This window comes from Pelodiscus sinensis, chromosome 4 (assembly GCF_052426305.1).
Source record: "Pelodiscus sinensis isolate ZL-2025 chromosome 4, ASM5242630v1, whole genome shotgun sequence".
NCBI lineage: Eukaryota > Metazoa > Chordata > Testudines > Trionychidae > Pelodiscus > Pelodiscus sinensis.
In genome coordinates this window covers 81,479,173-81,501,856 of record NC_143055.1, presented here as the reverse complement: position 1 = coordinate 81,501,856, position 22,684 = coordinate 81,479,173, and the positions used below count along the sequence as shown (strand labels likewise).

General features: G+C 40.8%; 2 protein-coding genes across 8 annotated transcripts in view; one reads left to right on the top strand and one right to left on the bottom strand.

Annotated features, from left to right (window-relative positions):
- Positions 1–15,937, top strand: part of FHIP1A (FHF complex subunit HOOK interacting protein 1A) — a 115,014-nt gene extending 99,077 nt beyond the window's left edge. For all 7 annotated transcript variants that reach the window (XM_014574378.4, XM_075930047.2, XM_075930042.2 and 4 more), the window contains 3 exons: positions 1,328–1,506; positions 1,795–1,933; positions 6,957–15,937. In XM_014574378.4, the coding sequence (XP_014429864.3) occupies positions 1,328–1,506; positions 1,795–1,933; positions 6,957–7,192 (554 nt within the window). In that variant the 3' untranslated portion in view covers positions 7,193–15,937. The remainder of the gene's footprint in view (positions 1–1,327; positions 1,507–1,794; positions 1,934–6,956) is intronic.
- The window catches only part of GATB (glutamyl-tRNA amidotransferase subunit B), an 83,416-nt gene continuing 70,448 nt past the window's right edge, over positions 9,717–22,684 (bottom strand). The window contains exons 12-13 of the mRNA XM_006111591.5: positions 21,067–21,201; positions 9,717–18,006 (exon numbers count right to left, since the gene is read on the bottom strand). Coding sequence (XP_006111653.3) covers positions 17,881–18,006; positions 21,067–21,201 — 261 coding nt within the window. The 3' untranslated portion in view covers positions 9,717–17,880. The remainder of the gene's footprint in view (positions 18,007–21,066; positions 21,202–22,684) is intronic.

Below are 22,684 nucleotides of genomic sequence, written 5' to 3'. Positions count from 1 at the left end.
ACTGCACACTGAACCCCTCATTTTTTGCCCCAACTGAGAGCCGAAGGGGTCCACAAAATCCACTAACCCCAGAACTGCAGAAGAGTAAATCTGGCCTATGGGAAGCCCTGAACCTCAGTCGTCCCTGTCTTTCCTTCCCTCCCTCCCCCACCTTGGAGCTGGAGTGCCAGGAGAGCGAGGTGTCTTTTGGGGGCCATCAGTGAGGGTTGGGGATTTTTGGAGGGGTTGTTTCTCACCTGTGTCTCAAAGAAAATGTTTCAACCTTTCGTGTTGGACATAATATTCTCATAAGTAAATATTAATTTAAAGCACTTAATCTGTTTAATATTTTCAGTTAATATTTCCTTTCTGACTGGTTAAATTAAACCATTCTTCCTAGTTATAGTGCTAGCAAAATGGCTTGGGTGTAATTATATAATTAACAACGAGTTTCCATTAGAAGTTGGTGATCCAAGGAAAAGTTTGCATTGAACCAGCTGGATGCAATGGTCAAAAAGTTTGAGAACCACTTACCTAGTAGTATGTATTAAAATCCATTTTCAGTTACTTAACTTGTGCTCACATTGGCAAACTCTTTGCCAGTCTTACAATGAAGGTTATGTACTTTCATTGTAAATAGTTTTGTATTTAGTAGCTTTACTGTAAAACAAGTACACATACCAACACTATTCTTTAGAAGTGACATTTATCTGATAAAGCCTACATCTACCAATAACCTATTTTATGGCTTCCTCACTGTGTGAATTTTTGCAGTGCAGGAAATATTTGTGTTTTGATACAGAGTAGTCTAGGGTTGGGGTTATTTTATGTTTTTGAAGCAACATTTTTATAGTGCCACTAAAATACCATTGTGTAGTATTATAATGTGAGATACCTACCCATAATTTACTCTGTCTAGTCCTGTAGAATTAAGCTAGAACAGTAGTAAGAAGCCTGACCCTGCTTCATCTGAAATCTTTGGCAGAACTCCAAGTATCTTCAGTGGGAGTGGATCCATAGAACATAATGTACTGAACTAAATCTTTATTGGCACATATGAGGTGGAATACTTACACATACTTAGCTTTATATACTTTTAATGTCAACTGGTCAACTAACCAGTCAAAGTGTCCCTGCTCATGAGATTTTAACAAGAGATTAAATATATTCAAAGCTGCATCTTCTGTCTGTTCAGACTTGTTTTTTTCCTGTTGGCTTTTAAATGGCATGTGAGAAGTCTGCTTTAGTCAAATATGGAGATTTAAATTCCTTTTCAAATGCTTATTCTGAATTTTAGCATTGTTTCTTTTTTTCCCCAATAACATTGGTTCCTTCATTTTTTCCATAGGGCCATTTATCAGTGTAGTGCTGTCAAAGCTGGAAAATATGTTGGAGAATTCCTTGCATGTTAACTTGCTGCTTATTGGGATTATTACTCAACTGGCCAGTTACCCACAACCTCTTCTTCGTTCTTTTCTGCTCAATACCAACATTGTACTTCAGCCTAGCGTACGGTCATTATATCAGGTACTTCATCAATGCCATTCATGCTCATTGCAAAGTTTCCCAGTAAATCTAGTGCCTTGTTTACTTGTTTTTCAGCTTATTGCTGTGCATTTGCTTTCCCGTTCTTGAATGAGGACTTCTCTGTTTTAGTTTGATGTTTTAGATGTTTTATCTGTCTCAGTGCAACGAGCTGGAAATTAACTACCCAACGGGCATTGTAACTCTCTTTAATTTGGAAAGAGAGAGAATGAGGTTTCAGTCCATAGTTACAAGGATAGAATTAAAAATGTACCATTCTTATTTTGGCAGGTGCTGGCGTCTGTGAAAAATAAAATTGAACAATTTGCATCCATCCAGAAAGATTTTCCAGTTCTTCTTATACAGGCCCAACAGTACTTGCTTTTCCGAGCAGACATGTCTGATGTGACATCAGAGTTACTGACCAAAGGTAAACTTCAGCCATGTTCACAGTGGTATATAATATAAAAAACTGACTTGTCTGCCCTATTTCCCACAGAAAGGTTAAAAACAGGAAGAGAGTACTATGCTTATCACCAGCCAATGTACTTCCATGTCTCTGACTTTAAATGACAATACTACTTTTTCAGGTCACAATATGTACCTTGAAATTGTCTCCCATCTGGAAATTCTTAGTGTGTTTTTATTTTAGCACATGAAACTTATTTCTGAGAGAGTAACAGAATGTGGCGTTAGAATGACTTGCTGCCAGCTTGGGAGAGTTTATAGGCAGGGCTTGCATGTGTGCACTACTTCATTTGATTTTTAGTCTTCTATTGAGCAAAGCATCACCTCTTTTTTGGAATTCTAGTTGATAAAACCTTAGAGGCTGGACTAGAATATCTTTAAGGGATGTCCATATGAACCCGGCATGTTTAATTCTCTCCTTTTAGATGGAAAGAAGTTAAAAATAAAAATGAAGTACAGGCAGTCCCCAGGTTACGTACAAGATAGGGACTGTAGGTTTGTTCTTAAGTTAAATTTGTATGTAAGTCGGAACTGGTACATATTGTAGGGGAAACTCTAGCCAAACATTTCTCCAGAGCTCAGTTTTATTCTCCCAGACCTCACTTGCCTCAGTCCTTTATTCTCAAGCTGAGGTGTCTGCTGAGAAAAGCCGCTCCGCGTCTCCCTGGTCTACTGGGGGAGGTGCTAGCTTCGCGTCTCCCATGACTGCTGGGGGGAAGCAGCTAGTGCGGGGTTGCCTCACCCCGTTTGTAAGTAGGGATACGATGTAAGTCGGATCCATGTAACCCGGGGACTGCCTGTACTAGGAAGGGCACATCAAGGGTGCCCTTGGGTTGGTGCCACCCCTTGGCACAGCATTCCCACTTGAGCTGACTTTTCTAGCATCTACTGCTTCCCAGGCATGCAGTGTGCTACTCCCGTTTTCACTGGGTTGTCAGTTATTAGTGTATGAAACGCTGTCAGACAATACATTTAAAATGTAAAATTCTCTCTTCTAAATGTTAAAATTCCCCCAGCAGTTGAGGTCGTCAGGCACTCGCATTCTAGTCAGAGTTGAGCATTTCAGATGTCAGGTTCTAGAATTGCTGCTGAGTAGGTAGCACTGGGCACAAGCTTCCATTAAAAGCTGACTTTCACATAGGACGGGAATGCATAGGATCTGCTGAGAACAGTAACCATAGTGATAGCATGGCACTAGTTAGCAACAGAACAGGGTTCAAGAGATTCTATTTATTGAAGTATTATCATCAATCATTTGGAATAAGTAATGAGCATCCCACTGTCCCCCCACCTGATTTTGTTTGGCTTTTCACTGGTGTGTGGGAAGCAAGGGAGACTTTTTAAAATGTTTACATAATTGCTTTTTTTCCTGATGTACTCCATAATAATTTTCTTCAATTCTAATCAGCATGGCATCATCTTTTAACATGCACAGTGTGCGTACTTTGCAAAACTGTAGCCTTTCTCAGGCTACTTCTTGAAGCGTCTGTCTGTGGAAGGTGCATGCTATAAATGAGATGTTTATCACAGAGACCAGTGGGACAGGTTCCAAGAACTGTAGATGAGAGCTTTACAATTAGGGTGTACTGTAGCTGGCATGTGGGATGCAAAATTAGAAGTCATTACTTAATAACTATTGTTTTTCTAGGTACTGTCACAAATATCTTTGTATAATACATTCCTAACATAACTTCATCCATTTAAGAAGTCTTAAGTGTTATGCTTCAAAGCTCACTGCTGTAACTCTTCAGACATAGTGAAACTGTCTCATAAAACAGTCTCTGATGTTGGCACTTTTATTTATGTTTTCCTGTTTTACATCACCAGTTGTAGACTTCAGTGTTTACCCAGTCCGTTCATTTTGGTCATTATTCAGGAATCTAAAGCAGAGGCTGCACGGTCACCTGCTTGTACATTTTCTCCTACTCTGTGACAGGCCCTGTAAAGAATGAGCCTGTTAACTAATGCTTAGAGACTAAATAAAGATCAGGATAACTGCAGTTTTGGCACTCAGCCAAACTAGCCATGCCAGTAATCAATCTTAAAAAACAACAAATAGTCTAGTAGCACCTTAAAGACTAACAAAACATGTAGATGGTATCATGAGCTTTCGTGGGCAAAACCCACTCTTCAGATGACCAGAGTATAAGTCGTCCAGATCCAAGAATAAATAAGGGAAGGAGGGGCAGCGGGGAGAAGGAAAAAGGGGAGGAGAGGAAGAAAAACAAGAGACAGTGAGTAGATAGTTCAAATAGTTACAAGAGGCTGATAAGAACCATTGGCATCTCCATTGTTTGTTTGGTTAAGTCATTAAAAGGTGGAAGATAGTGTGCCACCCTGTATCCCAGTACAGACCATTAGCATAAGAATTGAACTTGTGACTGAAGTGGCGTTCCAATCCTCCTCTATGTATTTGGCTTGTGGAATTGGTCTGAAACAAAACGGTGACTTAGAGATCCACTAATGAGTATCCAGGACAATTAAAGTGTTCTCCAACAGGTTTTTGTGAACAGGAGGCCCCCAATTTGCAATGCGATCCATTCCTGGGAAAGCATCAGAAGTCAGGGGGGCATCGTAACTCGAGCTCTCATTTACAATTGGCGCCATGCGCCGTTGTAAATTCAGGCCAAGGACGTAAGTTGGATGGTTTCTGGCCCCTTCTACACTTACAAATTGGTTGTACATGCCGGGGGAGGAGGGAGTAGGAACTCAGCGGTCACATGTTGGGGGCTTCCTGTATTGCCTTTTCAGATATCTGATTTGTGTCCATTAATTCTTTCCCATAGCGACTGTCCAGTTGGGCCAATATTCATTGTAGTGGGTCATTGCTGGCATAGATCACATTACTGGATGTGCAGTTAAATGAACCTCTGATTTAATCAAACTTTAATTCTTGGGGCAAGTTGTGTCTAATCCGATATCCTGTCTCTAACACTATTTGAAACCTTCAGAGGAAGATGCAAACAATCCAACAGTGGAGAATTATAGAATAACCTGCCCATACTTTAAGGGAAGTGTTCTTACCCAGTCATATAGTGGTTAGTTTAAACTCTGAAGCATGTAAGTTTAATCGCTATATGAGACAGAATATAAAAAAAGGACATTCTCATTGGGCCTATATAGCACTAATTACTTTTTGAATCCTATTATGCTCTTAATGTAAATAATGATTTGTGGTGCAAATTCCACAGGATTATTATTTATTATGTAAAAAATAAAAAATTTTTAATGTGGCCTTTAAGTTTGTGACCGTTAGTTTAATTTTGAATATCACTATTTTTTTAGTCTCTAGGGGTGCATCTACACAGCACTCTAAACTCAAAATAGAACACAATTTGCATAGCACAAATTACATATATTACTTTGAATCTATTTCAAAATAGCCTATTTTGAAATTTGGTGCATCTACACAGTGCCAAATTTCAAAATAAGGCACTATTTCGAACCATTCCTTATCCTTCATGCAACGAGGTTTATTGGGATGGCAAAATAGCGCACATCCATTATTTTGAAATAATGGGTGGCTTGTGGACACATGGAGTAGCTATTTCGGGATATAGCTGTGCAGTGTAGACATATCCCAAGGTGCCATGGGACTACTCATTGTTTTTAAAGCTACAGACTCACACAACTACCCCTCTGAGACAATTAAAATGTGAAATGTAAATGCTGCTACCTTTTTAGTTTCCTACATCTTAACATTTTGTATTATTTTGACTAAGAGATTAATCTAGGTCTCAATCCTGGAATGAACCAGGGATGTTAAGGACTACTCGATCTTCTCCTCCCCGCCCCCCACTGCCTCTGAGAGAGAGAGGCAGGGGAGGGGGTACTTCAAAGCCGCAGCACTGCACAGCTGAGTCGGGAATCAGCTGTGCACCGCTACCCCTTTAAAATGCTGACATGCTGTGGAGCCCGGGGTCAGCTGGGAACTCCCCAGCTGATCCTGGGATCCACGCAGCATTTCCTCAGAACCCAGGGGAAAGTCCCCTGCTGAAGACTCTTGTACATTTCAAAGCAGGCACCCATGTGCAGCCTGGAGTCAGTGGGACTTTCCTCTGGCCCCGGGCTGTACGCAGAGTACCACATTCCTCCTTTGAAATGCACAAGAGCCCCAGTGGGGCTCTTGTACATTTCAAAGGAGGAATGCTGAAGTGTCTGTCGAGTAGTCCATGGAAATTCCATTGACAACCTCGACTAATCAATTAACCGCATTTTAACATCCCTAGAATGAACTCTGTGAGGGCAGATGAGATTGGTATCTAGATAGATAATGGAGAATCTGGCTGGTCTCATTTATTAAAAAAAAAAATCCCGCTGTTCCCAGGAAGATGTAGTCTCTATGGAGAAGGCTCAGAGAAGGTCACAGCTGTAGGAAAAAAATTAAATTTGAAACAGTATTTCTTAAATCAAGTGGTGTTTGAGTTTTGCTAGAGTTGTCGTGAAAATATACCAGCCAAAGTCCAAAATCTACTCATCTGCATTTCAGGTTGGTGATGGAGTTATTTTTCTTGTCTGCCCAAAATAAAAATAAATAAATACTTAGGACAGGTAAGCAGGAAAGTAGATTACTGCAAGACTGCATTTGAAATCATACTTTGGGATAGTTATTTCCTCCCATAAGACACAAATAATCTGAATTGCCCCTTTTTAAAGGTACTTTCAGATGAATATTCTTTTCCATTACTCTGCCTTCATTTATATGTTCGTTCTTCCCACTGGCAGATTACTAGGGGATAAAAGGGAGCACAACGGGGCTGGAGGGTGGAGAATAACACCACAGGCCTATCTGAGCCCTGATGCATCTCTCTTTCGTGGGAGGAGGGAGATTAGCATTTGGGCCACATGGTGTGTAAAAACATTGCATTAGATACTAGTGGAGAGTGAATATGTCATCTAGCATGCATTTCGGGGTAGCTTGCTGTTTACGTTAGGTTTGTCTTCCTGGTCAAAACTGATTTTTTTTCTTCTTTCTCTGCATTTAGATAACTTCCAGCACAACAGCAGCACAGGGAAAGGAAGAAATTTTTCTGAGGCTTCCCACACTCTGCTCCAGCCTTTCTTGGGACATAAAGCCAAGAGAATAACGGCTCTTCCTGGTATTCCCTTGCATGTGAGGAATGCCATACTGGCAGCTGCTCTTTTTCCCGAGTTTCTGAAGGAGCTAGCAGCTCTTGCACAGGAACATTCCATCCTATGTTACAAAATACTGGATGATTGAGGGTTATCTGTGTCATTTTTACAATTTTTTTCTACATTTTAGAATTAACAGATTTTTAAATGCAAAGCTGCTTACAAAAGAAAGTTCTACTTCGATACTTCCTGACAATACTTGATCTGGGAAAAAAGAAATCCCATTCAATTTTACCTTCATATTGGGCTTTATGACTTCTCGCTGTGCAACAACTGTTGATAGTTATTTCACATTTGTACCCCTCTTTCCTTCTGCATTTACATAACTTCCTTTACCTCACTGGCTCCTGCTTTCAATTCTGTCCTAGAAAAGTGGGTTCAAACAAGCATTCTGTGTTAAGGATCATGATTTTTTTTTTTAGGGGTGTTTGTGTGTGTGTGGCTGTTTTGTTTTTTAAAAGGGAAAAAGTCCCTTTAACTGATGGTTCAGGCTGTGAATCAAAGTGTTCTCGTGTTTTAAAGGCATGACTAGCTGAAAGCAGGTGCTGTACCCAACACATACCGTATTGCCTTATGTTGCATACAAATCTGCAGCTATCAGCTGTTGGTCTTTTGAAGTCAAATGAAATCTGTAAGTGGATGTAGAGTGCAGACTGTTTGGAATTTTCCTTGCTGTTTCTTAGCATTCTTTGATAAGTACTATAGTGATACCTAAAATCTCAAACAAGCCTTATTTTGTAAGATTTGCACAAAGTACAAACAAAATGATTCTATGCAAGCTGTAAAAATTTGTAGAAGAAATTTGTGTGCTTCTAGTGATAAGCTGAAGAAAGGTATTAAGTATCTTTCAGTAGTGTTAAAAGGGTGACTGATCTATTTTTAAGTACTGCTTTTTATGAAAAAGAACAGCTTACCTCTGAAAAGGGGTTTAATTCTTTTTATAATGTCACTCTGGTTAAGGGAAAACAAAATGCTACATATAAAGAAACACTGGTTATTTATTTAAATTATGTATTAGCTTTTCCTTCTGCTGCACTTTTGGAACAATGTGCAGGGGTACGAGGGATGTTCAGGAGCTGGAGTGAAAAAGGTACAGGGATAACCGAAAACTGTCCGGTAGTGACTTAACTGCTTAAGAAAATGCTTCTTGAGTAATGAGGTTCATTAGAAGAACCCAAATATAATGAATTGGTGCATCACTGCTGCATTTGTCTTACTTTTAGTGGCGTAATTGTGCTATACTTGCTCTGCATAAATGGGGACTTAGTTAATCAAAGCCTTAATGTTACCCCTTTTTACCACAAGAAAACTAAAACAACCCAACAATGCTGGAAATGGGAGGGTAGCCTGATAGTAAAGCAGTTTGTTATGCTGCTGGTTATAATTCCTCAATACTGAAAAGCCCCATTTTATAACTTCCCCAATTTCAAACATTTCCTCTTTGCTTAGGGAATCCAAATGAAAAGCCCGTAAGAAATATCAGGTAAAATTTTGTGGATTACTTAAGTGTCTTAGAAGCTGAAGTCCCATTAACTTTCAGTGATGCTTGGTCACAGGGGTTATGTCTACACAGTAGTTAAATGCCTGCAGCTGGCTTAGCTCAACTGACTTGGCTTCATGGGCCTGAGGCTTAGATGTCTGGCTATCAGCTGGAGCCTGAGAGCATGCAAGGGGGTAGGTTCCCAGGGTCTGGGCTCCAATCTCAGCCCACATGTCTGTACAGCAATTTTTAATTCCATAGCCCAAGCCAGCTGACCTGGGCCAGCCAGAGTCTTTTATTCCCATTTAGACATAATGCACCCATCATCCCTCGCAGGGAGGTAGATTAGTGGTGCTTGACTATTTTAAGTCTTGTCTGTAGGCTACACTGAAGTCCTAAAGTGGTTCTGTCTGCAAAAGCGTGCCTGGACCTGCCATCACTTGTTTAAGTATTTGCAATGTATTCAACTCTGTGGTGGTCAAACACCTGCTTCCTTCCCCCTTCACTGCACTGGGGTGCTGCCTCAGTTCTTTGTGTTCAGCCCCACATATGCCTGCAGGTCACTTTCTTCTTTGTTGCTCCTGCCCCATGCAATTCTGCCATGTCAGATGCTATTCCACCAAACCACTCTCGGGCTTCCTTGCTGCTGCTCCACCCGTTCGATTGCTTTTTTTTAAAATGTAATTTAGGAATGGGAGACTTCTTCTACTGATTCCATTGCTGCTAGAGCCATGGCCAACCACCATCCTCAGGACCCTTTCCTTCTCATAGCAACTGGTAGGTTTTTCTCTCTTCTCTAATCTCACCTGGGGGGCGGGGGGGCACCTCCTGGAGTTACCTTAGAACTGTGTGGTTCATTCCTGTTCTCTCTCAAACTAGCTCTGGGGGGAAGAGCTACATGGTGAAGCATCACTTACCACTGGGTTCAGCCTGTTCTGGGTCAGTGGCTGCTGAGCTCCCTACACCCTGATCTAGTCTGTTCCCATGTTAAAGCATAGCCACAGCCTTCTAGCAGGAAGCTGATGTGAATGCTTTAAAATGGACTAACCATATATAATAATAAAATAAGCAAACTTCAGTGAATCATAACCAAGTGGAGGTTGACTCCCAAGAAACCATCCACATTTATTAAAAAAAAAAAAAAATCCCTGCCTGTTGCTGGGATGAATTTGGCAATTCTCCCTTGCCTTACCTTTAAGGTAGTGCCTGACTACTTAAAATAAGACCATTAACTCTTTTGTGAACTGTTCAAAAGTAGTTTTATTTTAAATGTGCTAATTCATTACAATAGTCTGTTCTGAAAACAGAAAGGTAAATAGAAACTAGATTGGTAAGTCCTGGGGCATTAACCCAGTAAACTGTAATGGTTCCAAAGGAGTTATTTTAACCTACCACAATAGCGAGCTTTAAAAAAAACCTGCAGGATGCAGAGGAATTCTTACTGACAAGACATTCTCTATGTACACAAGGAATGCTTTAAACAAAGGAAAACTGTCTCATCTAAAAGGAGCGATCCTACTATGGACTTATAAATTTGGCAACTGATTCATCAATTTGAGGTATACAAAGAGAATAGCAAATGTAAATCTGGTCAGTTTATTCTCAAACCTTAAACTGTCCAAATAAAGATTCCATATACATTGATACTTCTGGTGTAGGCAGGGCTGAATTAGAGTCATAATCTACAGAACCCCAAGATAAAAACTAACTACAATGTTGGCTCTTTCTGCCTTCAAAGTACAGAGGAAACTGCAAGAAAATGGAGGTGGTTTCATCATTACAGCCTCTGAGATTAGCACATCTTTCTTGTGATAAATACTTCATCCAAAAGTTGTTTAACATGCTGATGCTTTGAAATTTGACTGATTTGGAACCACAGAAGTCAAGACCTCATTCTGATCTCGGTTACAGTGGTGAAGAGGAGGAAAATGAGACTCAGAGGGTTTTTAATTATTAAAAAGGTTGCCCTTCCTGTAGTACACTTAGATAAATTCCTTCCAAGCATCTATTGTTCACAAATTGCTTTTAGTATTTAATAGTTAATGGGGATTTGTCACAACCTGTGCTGAAAGTGGAATGTATTCACTTAGTCACCAAACAGGGAAATTGTACTATTCCCTAATTGGATAATCTTTTCATGTTAAGGACAGATATAAAGCCTGATCCATTTAACAAAACTGGGAGGGGGGGGGTTGTCTTTAAAACTTGGGTAAGGGTACAGGGTTTATAGAGGGAAAAGGGTGGGTAGGTAATAACACACTTACACCTAGATTTTTACCAGTTCCAACGTGGGCAACAGTGGCTACAAGGCTTTCACAGCTCCTTGGCACACATGCAGTGAGGCAGTTGTCTGTTCACTCCCTAGCAACACAACTGGTATGTTCAGTGGAGCATGAGGGTTTAAATTCAAGCTGCCCTTCTACCACTAGAAGTGAGTTCCAGTAAAAGACTGAAGCTTGCACAGCCATTACCTGTGCTGACATGCTTCTGGATAAACAGAGGACTTCACTCTCCAGTGTCGACAATTCAGCATCTTTCATGAGCATTCAACAACAACAAAAAAGCCTCTAGGATGGGAGAAAAAAAGAGCAGTCTTATTTGGTGCAGTTAAATGATGTCATGTCATTTACTGTATTACTTTGACTTGTAGCCAGAGCTACAAAGTCATTACTGCTTACTGTGCAAATCTCCTTTTATACATTGATTATAACATAGTTCCTTTGTTAGGGCAGCTTGATTTAATAAGCAATTTAGTCTGCTATACTGGATGAAATTGCTATGTCATGCCTACAGTTTTTATGAAGGCTGCTATTCTTACATTTATAATATTTAGACCACAGCTATTATTGCAAATAATGTAGTACTTTTTTACCCAGGCAAGTTCTGCAATAGTACTGTAGTGGCATGCTGTCACTGTCTAAATTTGATTGAACTAATTATAAGATGTCTTTGGTTGCACCTTTTGAGGTTTAGCAACAGAAACAGATAAGATAAAATATGACATTAATTACCGAAAACTAAGTTAAAACAACATCAGTGTGAAATACAGTCAGCACTGAAATTATTTTGTCACAAGCAGAAGAAAATCATATAGTGGCCTTGTATATGTAAGCCAGTCAGTTGACCACCTATTATTTGACCATAGTCAGATATTGTCAGCCTCTCATGATGTAGGGAGTAGCCTTTTCTCTTTCTTGTTGATATTTTCACATTTTTTGAGTTAAAATAATTAATTGGTTCTTGTGCAGTATTCTGGTAAGCTGTATTCTGTTGAACCATTGCTGTAAAAATATCATAGAAGAAAGGGTGAAAATTACCTCTCACTAATGTGTTTTTGCATTTGTTTGCATAAGTAGGTGTTGAAGTAATTTGGTGATGGGTGCCACTACACAACCCTAAGATTTCTGTGGAACATGGTGCATCTTGAACAGTTTGTGACTTCATTTGCTAAAAAAACCCAAACCCCTCATTATTATTAACTTTCTTCAAGGGATAGCCTGATTTTCCAAATGTGAGCTTGCAGAAGTATTGTGTGTTGAAGACACTTGTGAGTAAGAGTATTACTGTCAAATACATACACACTTTAAATGAGTTTTTGAACCAATGGCCTGTAAGGGCTGCTGGGAAGTAATTACTGCTAACAGAGCAAATCTTTTCATCCACTGATTATACCAGCTTGTATGGCAGCTTAATTAATTAAATTATGACCAAAGTCTGTGGCCTAAAACCCTTTTTGAAACTTTTGAGCAAAGGCTCTGTTTCTGAACAAAATTTAATTTTCTTTAACTTTGGCAAAATGCCCATGTATAATTGCAGACTCATGAGCTAAACATCTGCAAAGCTATAAATAGCTTTAAAAGAGCACGTGGTATCACTGATATTTTATTGTACTTTGCTTAAAAATAACCAAGTGGTTTAAGCCACACCAAAAAAACAAAAACAAAAAAACCACTGGGTTAAACCTAGTTCTAATCAAACTCTTGTCAGCTTGCCTGACACCCACATAAAATGCTATCTCATCTCTAATGGAAAGAGGTGGCCTTTAGAGATTACAGATCTCAGCATTCAGTGGTCCAGCATGAGCCAAGAGGCCATATCACTGCTGGACACAGTTCTCTTGAGAGTAACATCCCGTTTACCAACTCTGGCAATATTTTGTTTCCCTTAAGGTGTCACCTCAGAATAGTATGATTAAATGAAAAGCAAAGATGCTCACAGAAATTTCTCATAGTTGTAATTTTGAGAAGTTTGAACCTTCCATCCTCCTGTCAAGTTTGGTGGCAGAATTTTAGCAAAGTCCTGATAGAAACCTAGTGCTCTTTCAAACCTGCTTTCCTAAGCTCCTTGAACAGCCCCTTATAAGTGCAACTTGGAGGCTACATCTAGACTACAAGCCTCTCTTGAAAGAGAGTGGCTTGACTACAAGCAGATTTTTTCGAAAGTCTAGATGCTCTCTTTCGAAAAAGCACAGTTTGCATTCAATAGCACCTTTTTTCGAAAGAGTACTTTCAAAAAAAGGCATTATTCCTAGAATAAGGTTTACTGCGATCGAAAACGCGGCTGCCGTACAGACGCAGGTGTAGTTTTTTCAAAAAAAGTCTACTTTTTTCAAAAAAACTTTGTAGTCTAGACACACCCAGAGTCACCCTGAGGTAGTTCTAAATTGTACTAGGGTCTATAATCAGCCCTTAGCTAGCCATGGGATTGGGGAGGTAAAGGGTGAATCTACTGCTGCTTTCCTGGAACCTGTAGATTTAATATATATTGCCTCATTTATAACATTTAACTACAGTTTAACAATAAAATTACATCTCAGGCACTTAAACTGCACAGCCAACCAGATCCATGCTATATTTGAAAAGATAAATTGTGACCTTCTTGCTGCTTTAAGTCAGTTTTCTCTCATCCTTTGATGAAGTAGACTGTATGAACTTCCTGTGAGTCATTTGAAAATAGCAGAGCAGGGGAGATAGAGAAGGGCATAAGTTTTGATGTGCTGCTGTCTCCTTTTTCAAACAGCTCAAGATTACAGCTTGAAACAAAAAATGAATTAGGGTATTCATTCAAGAGAGAGAAGCAACTTTACACATACAGGATACATCCAACACCATAAATCTGAGAGGCTGCTGCTGCAGTTAGTGACTCTGAAAGTCTGTATATTACAAAGGGCTGCTTAGCACAGAAATGGCACTAGAATGATTTCACAAGAACTACTTAATGTCCTGGAAAAAAGATTCAAATTACATTAACATTCACGAGTAGAATGCTTAAGCTGTACTGAAGGTTTCCCTCATACACCTCTATAACATGGATCAAATTAAACTAAGCTGTGAAACTTGCAACTTGGGTTGATGGCTAAAGGTTGTCTTTCCTCATTACTTCCAAATTGCCAGAAAAAATATTGTCAGTGTCTTCCCTTAACCCAATATCCAGGATGATAGCTGCTGCTACATAAGTATAATCAATGCCAACTGCCAACAGCTCTTACAGTCTGTCTTGTAAGAGCCCACATTTTAACTACCTCTGTCCATTTGGATAAGACTGTAATGACATCGACTTTTATACATTGGTAAAGTTTCTGTCTGTAAGCTGAAAGGCCAAAGAAAATTCTCACAGGCTGTGTATTAAATTAATACTTAGGAGGTGAATTAAACAAACAATTGGAGCACAAAGGGCATCTAAGCAGCATCTCAGAGTGCAGTAGCAAACTGACACCCAAGTTAATGGCAGAGCTTGCGCTTTAATTTGAGGAAGCCCTAGCTTTTGTCCTTTGTATGAACCTTGAGACAGTCTTTCTCTCCGCCAAGCCTTTTGAAATTGATCACTTCATAGATAATGTCTGCTCCATTTCGCCCCACAACACCCATCCCGTGTTTTGTATTTGTCTGATAGGGTTCTAGCCTCACGGTGTTAATCTACTGAGTCTGAAAATGTTCTGTAAAGTGCTGTGCACGTGTATGATGATAAACATTTTACTGGAGTGGTATGTGTCAGAGGTGTCAGTCTTTGCAGTGAACAAACTTTTGGAGAGTTTAGAATTCCCCCCTCAGCCATTTGATAGGGAGCAGGAGAAATATTCTGTATATGTTTAACTAGATACTTTGTCTTGCCCAGAGAGGCAAAAAGGCTGGTGTGTAGTCAGACTGGTCCTATCAATCAAGTTAGCTGAAACTGAGTGAAAAGCACTTAACACTTAGATACAGGATCATAGTTGAAGCTTAGGCTCCCTTCCATCCCAGCTAACACTTCTTTAGGCATGATCTAGCCAGCACCTTAATGAGCACACAAAGGACTTATGCATGAAGGTCTGTCTCAAAATTCTTACCCGTTTTGATTGTCAGTCAAGAAACATCCTTGTTTTTGTTCCCATGCAAAATATTGGTTTTAAAAATTCAGTAAGTGATGAGTCCATAATGCGGTAGATGATTTTAAAAATTGTTTTCTATCAACTTCTAATACAAGAGAAGAGTCAGTAACACTTATCCATTTCTAGTGCGTGTGGCAGACAGCATTGCAAGTATATTGAGATGTATATAGTAACTGCTATTTTAAACTTAAAGATCTAATGCTGTATATTCACAGAACATATCCATGAATTTTTACAGGCAATTTTCTTCCATATTACTTAATTGCCTAGAACAAAATGGCTTTGGCTTTGAAAACAAGTAGCCATTACAAACATTTACCAACAAGTAGTCATGCAATGGTATCCAAAACCCTTCTATTTTAATTGTAGTGCAAAAACCCCTCTAAAGCTGCCCAACAAAAAGCATTAATAATACAAGAGGACAGAACCTTCTGGAAAAAGTAGGGGACTTTACTTTTTTAAAGAAAAGGTAAATAATACGCTTAAAACACAGGGACCAGTAAAATTCAAACTTCATACCAATGCTCAGTCCATAATTCACATTCTTGTGCCTTTTTGTTTCCTCCCACTGTGACGGGAGTTAAGGGCAGAGCATTAATCTAACAAATTCTAAGTTCGGTATATGTTGTGATTTGTCATAACCATTTATTATCTGAATGTGTTTTGTAAAACTTATTGAAACTTAGCACTCTGAACAAAGTCGTCATGGAACAAATCAGGTGCAACTCAGTAAAAGATAAAATGGTGTTTTTGCTCAGATGTGACAAAATGATGGTAAAGCCTTTGTTGCGTGTCAGTTTAAAATGCACAGTTTTAAAAAGGTCAAGGTATGCCATTGTATAAATCAATGTAAATCTTATCTTTTTTTAGACAAAACAAGGCAACTTACTGTTAATGCTTTTTGTCAGCTGCAAAACCTTTTAACTAACTTATTTTTATGTGAACAATGGGTACACATTTTATTCATTAAATATATTTTAAAACTCCTTCATTTGGCCTCTCTTCTGTTCAAGACCGAGCTTAAACTGTGTGCTTGTTTGTTCAGATGTTTCCCTGTCAAGAAATATGGTAACTCTCTTGATCAAAGAATGAATTACCAGTGAGCAGGGCTGAGCTAGAAGTTCTATAACTTGGAGAGGGCGGCTAGATTCCACAGACAAGGCCTGGGCTATGTCCTCTGACTGAGGCCCACATTTTAAAAAGTAGGTAGGAGCCTGAATATCATTTTCCCAGTGAGTCAATGGGATTTAGGTTACTAAGTGCCTAAATCAGTTCAGCATTGCAAAGCTGAGCACTGCCACGTGTACATAGCTTTAAGAACCGGGCCAAAGAGCTTAGTATGCTCTGTGCATGCATTCCAGTAGCAAAAGATTTCACCCTTCAGAAGTACTTTGGAGACTGATGAGAGCTGTGGGTATAAACGGGATTATTTGGCAGCACGAGAGGCTTCTGAACTCTATAAACCATAAGCAACAGCCTTAGTCTTTTCCATGGCAAGTATTTTATAGATGTAAGTTTATATACAGGCATATTGCACAGGACTGCCTGGGTTGGTTCCTACGGATCTGTTTGGGGTAGAGGTGACAAAACAACTGGATTTAAGTTAGATCACCCTTTGAAGGGAGGAGAGGCAGCAGGGCAGTCTCTTCTCTTTTCCGTCCCTCTGACACAGGCAAGGAAGGACTAACAATGCTCAGTGGGCCGGACAGACTTGTCAGGCCCCTGGGCAAGGAGGGGCCAGAAAGTAGGGTTGCCAGGTGTCCGGTATTCTACTGGCCAGTCCAGTTTTTGGGCCCTCTGGTAAAAAAAATCCAGAAAATACCAGACATGTGCAATATCCAGTATTTCCTGGATTTCTGGTTGGGCATCAGACAGAAGTCTGGTAGGGGAGGGGCGCAATCGGTGCTGGGAGCCCTGGCTGCATCTGATGCCTTGGGGAGGAGAAGCCCTGTCCCTGCTCCTGTTTGCGTGATGGAGCCGCAGCCGGACTCACTCATGCTTCTCCGGACAGTTCGTGGGACTGACAGCACCCTGGGATCTGCACATGCCTGGGTCAGTCCCGTCTCCCTCCCTCTTCTCCCCCCCCCCGTCCCCGCTTCTCCCAACCCTTCCTGACCAGCTCCACTGCCCCTGACCCCCTCCCAACCACCCCTGCTTCCAGCCGGCTGGTTCTCCTCCCCCTGATCTCCCCTGGCCAGCTGCGGTGCCCCGACCTCTCTCCCCCAGCCAGCCATGCTGCCCCCCCACCTCCCATCAAGTGAGTCCAGTATTTTTTCTAAACGTACCTGGTAACCCTACCAGAGAGGGTGGCTCCATGCCCCTGGAAGGGTTGAAGTCTCAGATACAAGGGGAGGGGGTGAGACTGACCTCCCCCAGGCAGCCCTCAGTGCTGACCAAAGCTCATTGCGTGGGACTCTGGGGGTCATTTGGAGGGCCCTAGGGCAATTGTCCCTTAAGCCTGCTAAAAGGCAGGGGCAAACAGCACTGCTTCCCCTTCCTGAAGCTGTGTGAATTTCTGTTCCTTCAGAAAAATGCTACTACCTGGCAATATTTAATCATCACATAGATCTGATACAATTTCTAGAGTATTCAGACAAGCAGTACTGTACAGTTACAGACTCACCCTGGTATTTGTCCCCTAACTGCATGCATTGAATCACTTCCCTTTATAATGTCTGCAGAACCAGCTACAGGAAGAGTGAACAGCTGTCGGTACTAGCCCCTGCTATTCTTTGGCACTGAATGCTTGCTCTTCTTATTTTTGTCTGAAGCATTCAAGGAAAACTGTACGGTAAGAGCCTACCTGAATAAGCATCAAAAGGGAATAATAATCCTGTTCCATGCTGAGTTTATATAGTATCATCTTCTAGTTCTGGCTGGAATTGAACTTACAAAGTCCAGGGATTTGTGCAAGTTGCTCCGAAAGCTACTATGACAGCCTCTTCTCTAATATTTGTTTCACTACCACAGGATCTGCTCGCCCTCCTGTTGTTCTTTGAACCAGTCCAATCAGTTTATTCAGAACTTTTCGGTTTCCTTTCTTTATCTCCATAACCTTGAAAACAAGAGCACAAAGTATTTATCATGAATAATGGTAGATATTCACTTTTCCCTCTAAACAGATTAAACATTTTCTGACTTTAGTACCATTTTCATTTAGGCCCAAAATTCAGTATTAAAACAAGTCTTAGAGCTCAATTCTGCAAGAGCTGTTTGTAGCTGGAACCCTACAACTGCTAGGAGATCCCTGGGCTGAGCAGGATCAGGGCTTTAGTCCTAACAGAATTCTCGATTTCAAGACTATTTTTAATTCCAATGAAAACAACTTTTTAAAAAGAAAGCCTCCCCTGCAACATTATCTGAAAGAACAACTAGTCTACTTTTCCTAATTATATGATATGCAAAGAATAAGATGGCAACCACTATGCAGATTTTAAAGTGTTGAGCATTGAGCTCCACAATATTTGCTTATGTAGCTGGGATGAATTATTCTCCGCATTGTGTGAATTTGTTGGGTGAGTTCCTATAGCCTCAGTGATGCATGTTGTCAGACCAGATAGCAGTCCTGCAGGCCTACCGACACAGGCTGGGGGGGAGAGGGGGCAACCGTCCCAGGACCTGGTGATTCAGAATAGCCAAAGGGCTTTTAGCTGTTGCAGTGGAAGCCAGAGCCCTGGTCCCTTTAAATCATTGCCGGACCCCCCAGGAGGCATACTCTGGATGGCAGAGGAAGGGGCCACTTTCGCCCAAGACCCCACTCCTTCCAGGAGTATGGAGCTGTCTCCAATCACCTTGCCACAGGCTCAAGGAGTCTGTTGGTTTGCCAGCAATCCTTTCTGGCCTTAAACTCATTAATACATGAACTATCAACTGCATGCACAATTGCAAATATGTCCACCTCTTACTGCCTCTAAACTTTAGCCCATCATAAATCTAACCTGTAGTGTGCCATCAATAGATAGGGAACATAGCTACCCTGGCATGCTTGTAATTAGCTAAATTAGAAATTTAAATAAAGTGTTAAGTATTGAATTCATTCATAAATTGCTCAATATTTTAGTGTTAGTTTCCCTTTTAAAAAATAAACTACTCTTAAAAAGCAGGGCCTATTGCAAGAGAAAATGCCTAACTAACTCATCTGAAATATAAGAACTAATGGTAATTTAAAGGACAGGCCTACAAGCTTTATAAGTGTCTCTTCTTTACTAAAAGAATCACCTGAAAGCAGCTGGAAAATAAGGCTGCTTTATCACAGCTGGCTTTGCTAAAACACTGGAAGCTGAGGGAGGAATTAAATTCTTACAAAATGATTTTTATTATTGAAACAGGAATCTGGTTATGGGCCTTCAGCTTCTGTGCTGAAGAGTTCCAGCTCTCTGTCCTTATGCTTTAGTACTAGTCTGAAAATGAAGAAACACTTTTATTAGCCACTGCAAATGAGTCAGTGTAAGGGAGGTCATGCAGATCTACTGCAAGTTCATTTTCTTTATGAAAAGCTCTTTGCAAAGCTATTAGTGTCTTCCAGTGAGACTTGGGCGTGGGTGGTATTGTTCTCAAAAGATATTAGCTTTTTTCCCCCCCCAATAGCAAATGTAACTAGACAATGTTTATACTTAAAATAAGCCATTCATTCCTGCTTTTACATTTTGCACTTGAGAGACTACAAAAGCACGTTTTTATGCAGCTAATGTTAGATGCAATCAAGGTTACCCCTCCGCTTTGTCCCCCTTTCATAATTTACAAGTTTTACTTTTTCTAACTGAAAATCTCTGGAATTTTGAAATTGAAATGTTAAAGCTTTATTGTATATTACATACACATAGGCTATGTCTTCACTATGAGGTTTTATTGGCAGAAAATATGCTAATGATGTCACGACTTATGCCAATGAGTCCTTCATTACCATATTTTCTGCCGAAAAAACTTGTCGTGTAGACGTAGCCATAGTGTGTGTTAGTGTGAGGTTGCTCATGAGGGTTAGTCAGTCAGTATATGTTCCTGGGGGTACAGAGACATGGACTTTGTGAAGAGATGTAATAAAAGCCAACTTTATGGCTTACCAATACTACTGCTATCCTTTTGAGCTAATATTACTCATGTAGAATAATGACTTCTTGTTAGATACTCTGAGTTTTCACAATGTTATATTAATTTCATATCTTTGATCTTACAAGATATCCAACATATTTGGAAAAAGAATGAGGGAATTATTATCAAAATTGCCAGGCCAGGTTAACAAAAGTGCTCTCTGCACACATATGGTTGAAAAGAACAGGACTTCTACGGTGCTTGTTTTCTTGCCCTATCACTCTTATACATAGTCCAAGAAGCGAAGTCATTCTGACAAGTCAGAATAAGAAATCCTTCATTTCTCTTTGAAGATGTACAAACAAATGCAAAGGAAACATGGTAATTTAAACCCTTAAGCACAGGATGGGCAAACTTTTTGGCCCATGGGTCATATCAAGGTATTGAAATTGTATGGAGGGCCATGAACACTCATGAAATTGCAGTGTGGGGGGTGAGGGCTTGGGGTCCAAGAGGGGGCTCTGGGGTGGGGATGAGGGGGTTGGGGTTCAGAAGGGCGTTCTGGGCTAGGACTGAGGGGTTTGGAGAGCAAGAAGGGGAATCAGGGCTGGGACATGGAGTTTAGAAGGGGAGCTCGTGAGTACAGGCTCAGGGCTGTGCTTACTTCCTCAAGCAGCTTCCAGAAGCAGTGACTTGTTTCCCTTCCAGACAACTCTTACACAGAGGCGCAGCCAGATGGCTCTGTGTACTTTCCCTGGCCTGCGTCCCACACAATCCACAAATGCTGCCCCTGCAGCTTTCATTGGTTGGGAGCTACAGCCAATGGGAACTGTGGAAGCAGTGCACAGAGCCCTCAATCTGTCCTTCAGTGTAGGAGCCAGAGTAGGGAGATGCTATTGGTTCCGGGAGCTGCACAGAGCAGAGCAAGCCCCGGACTCTGCTCCACATGGAGCTCTAGGGCCTGATTCAAACGGCTGATGCGCTGGATGCAGCTTGTCAGCTGCAATCTGCCTACCCCTGTTTTAGCATCACCGACTACCAACATGTCCAGCTGCTGTACTCAGTTTCCCACCCCTGTTCTAATCACCTCTTCCTGGTGTTCTTCCATCACTGCCTGGCAGATCTGTTCAAGCTCTTGCTGATCCTGGATTCGTTCAAGTTTCTTTTCTTTAACAATCTGAAGTGGAGTCTTCCCCTCCCCATTCCACAATTCTTCGAGTACCTGCAGCATCAAGCAAGGGAGAGGAGGGAAATCAGTGCCTGTTGCATTCATCTTTTCCACTGCAGACATGAGTGAGTTTAGTCAGAACAAAAGCCCAGGATTAACATTTATACAATGGACAAGCTTTCCCATGCAGTTCTGTGGACACATGTCAACCGTGACTTGCTGGTGTCACCCTGGAGCAAAACATACCCAGTCACGAGCAACAGAGTGAGATCAAGCAACTCTGAACACAGCTTCTGAAATCTAATGTAATAATCTAGAGCATCACCACATCCCCCTCCCTTTACTCTGAAGCACAATATGCACATCACGTAGCTTTGCAACAGTAATGCTCTGCGTGTTCCTACTGTGGGACTGCTGTACAAGGTGGTGGTTTTTCATACAAGTATTGCTAAAAGAAACAACATGCATGGTCAGCAGAGAAATGGGAATTAGACAACTACTGTGCATAGCCAGATGCCAGGTAACTCATTTCATTTACAGACCATCATTATCACAGGGAGAGAGCAAGGATGCTTAACAGAAAATAAAATACAAATGTTGCAAATCAGAATCCATGCAGCAGTCCTATCCCACACATATCTCACATCCAGGAATAGCAGGCCAAACTTAAGTTTCTAGAATAATTACGAGCTAATGTGAATGTGTTTTCCTACTTTGTAGCAGGGCTATCACCAGTGAATAAACTTGGGAGAAGAGAACATTCATAAAAAAGCAATTTCTTTGGATAGTCATTTTGAGTATTCCGTCTGTTCTTATTTCAGAGATGGGGGATGTGAGCCCTTGTTAAAACACCTATTTCTGCTTGATCCTGCTCTGAAGACATATTTGTATGTTCGGGCTATCCTGGTATGCCAGGGGGGAAGTGAATGCCATGTCAAAAACGCAGCAATAAAGATTGGTTGTGGGATAAGAGGACCTGGGGTGAAGGTCCCAATTTAAAGCCATTTTTATTAATTAGCATTACAGGAGGGAGGTTTATGAAAAACTAAACAATGACATTCTAGCCCTCAGATTTTTCTCTACTGCCAAAGCTCTTCAGCATGAAATGAACTGACAGTTGTGGCAGGTATTTTAAGAACCTGGCAGAAAAGGCAGATCAAACGATTAAAAACTACTGCTATTGTAATTAAAACCACCATATGTGATATTTTAGTTTGTTCCTCTCTAAAACTTAGGATGCCTCTGCTCCCTGTTATTCCTTAGCACCAGCTAACCCACAGCTAGACAGGGGTCTTGTCCACTTTACCAACTATTCTGGGGGCTCCCTTAAAGGATAACCACAGTTGCACCATGAACAGGTGATCAGTCCTCGCCAAAGGAGCAGACAGGAAGCTTCTGGAAGTAATTCCTTCCTGAGCTCCCCTACAGCATTTTAACTCCGGTCACTTCTCATGGAAGTACAACTCGCGAATTGAATCAACAAGCTCAGAGAAAACTCCCCAGGGATCTTGCTCAAAATAGAAACTAAAAAACAAAG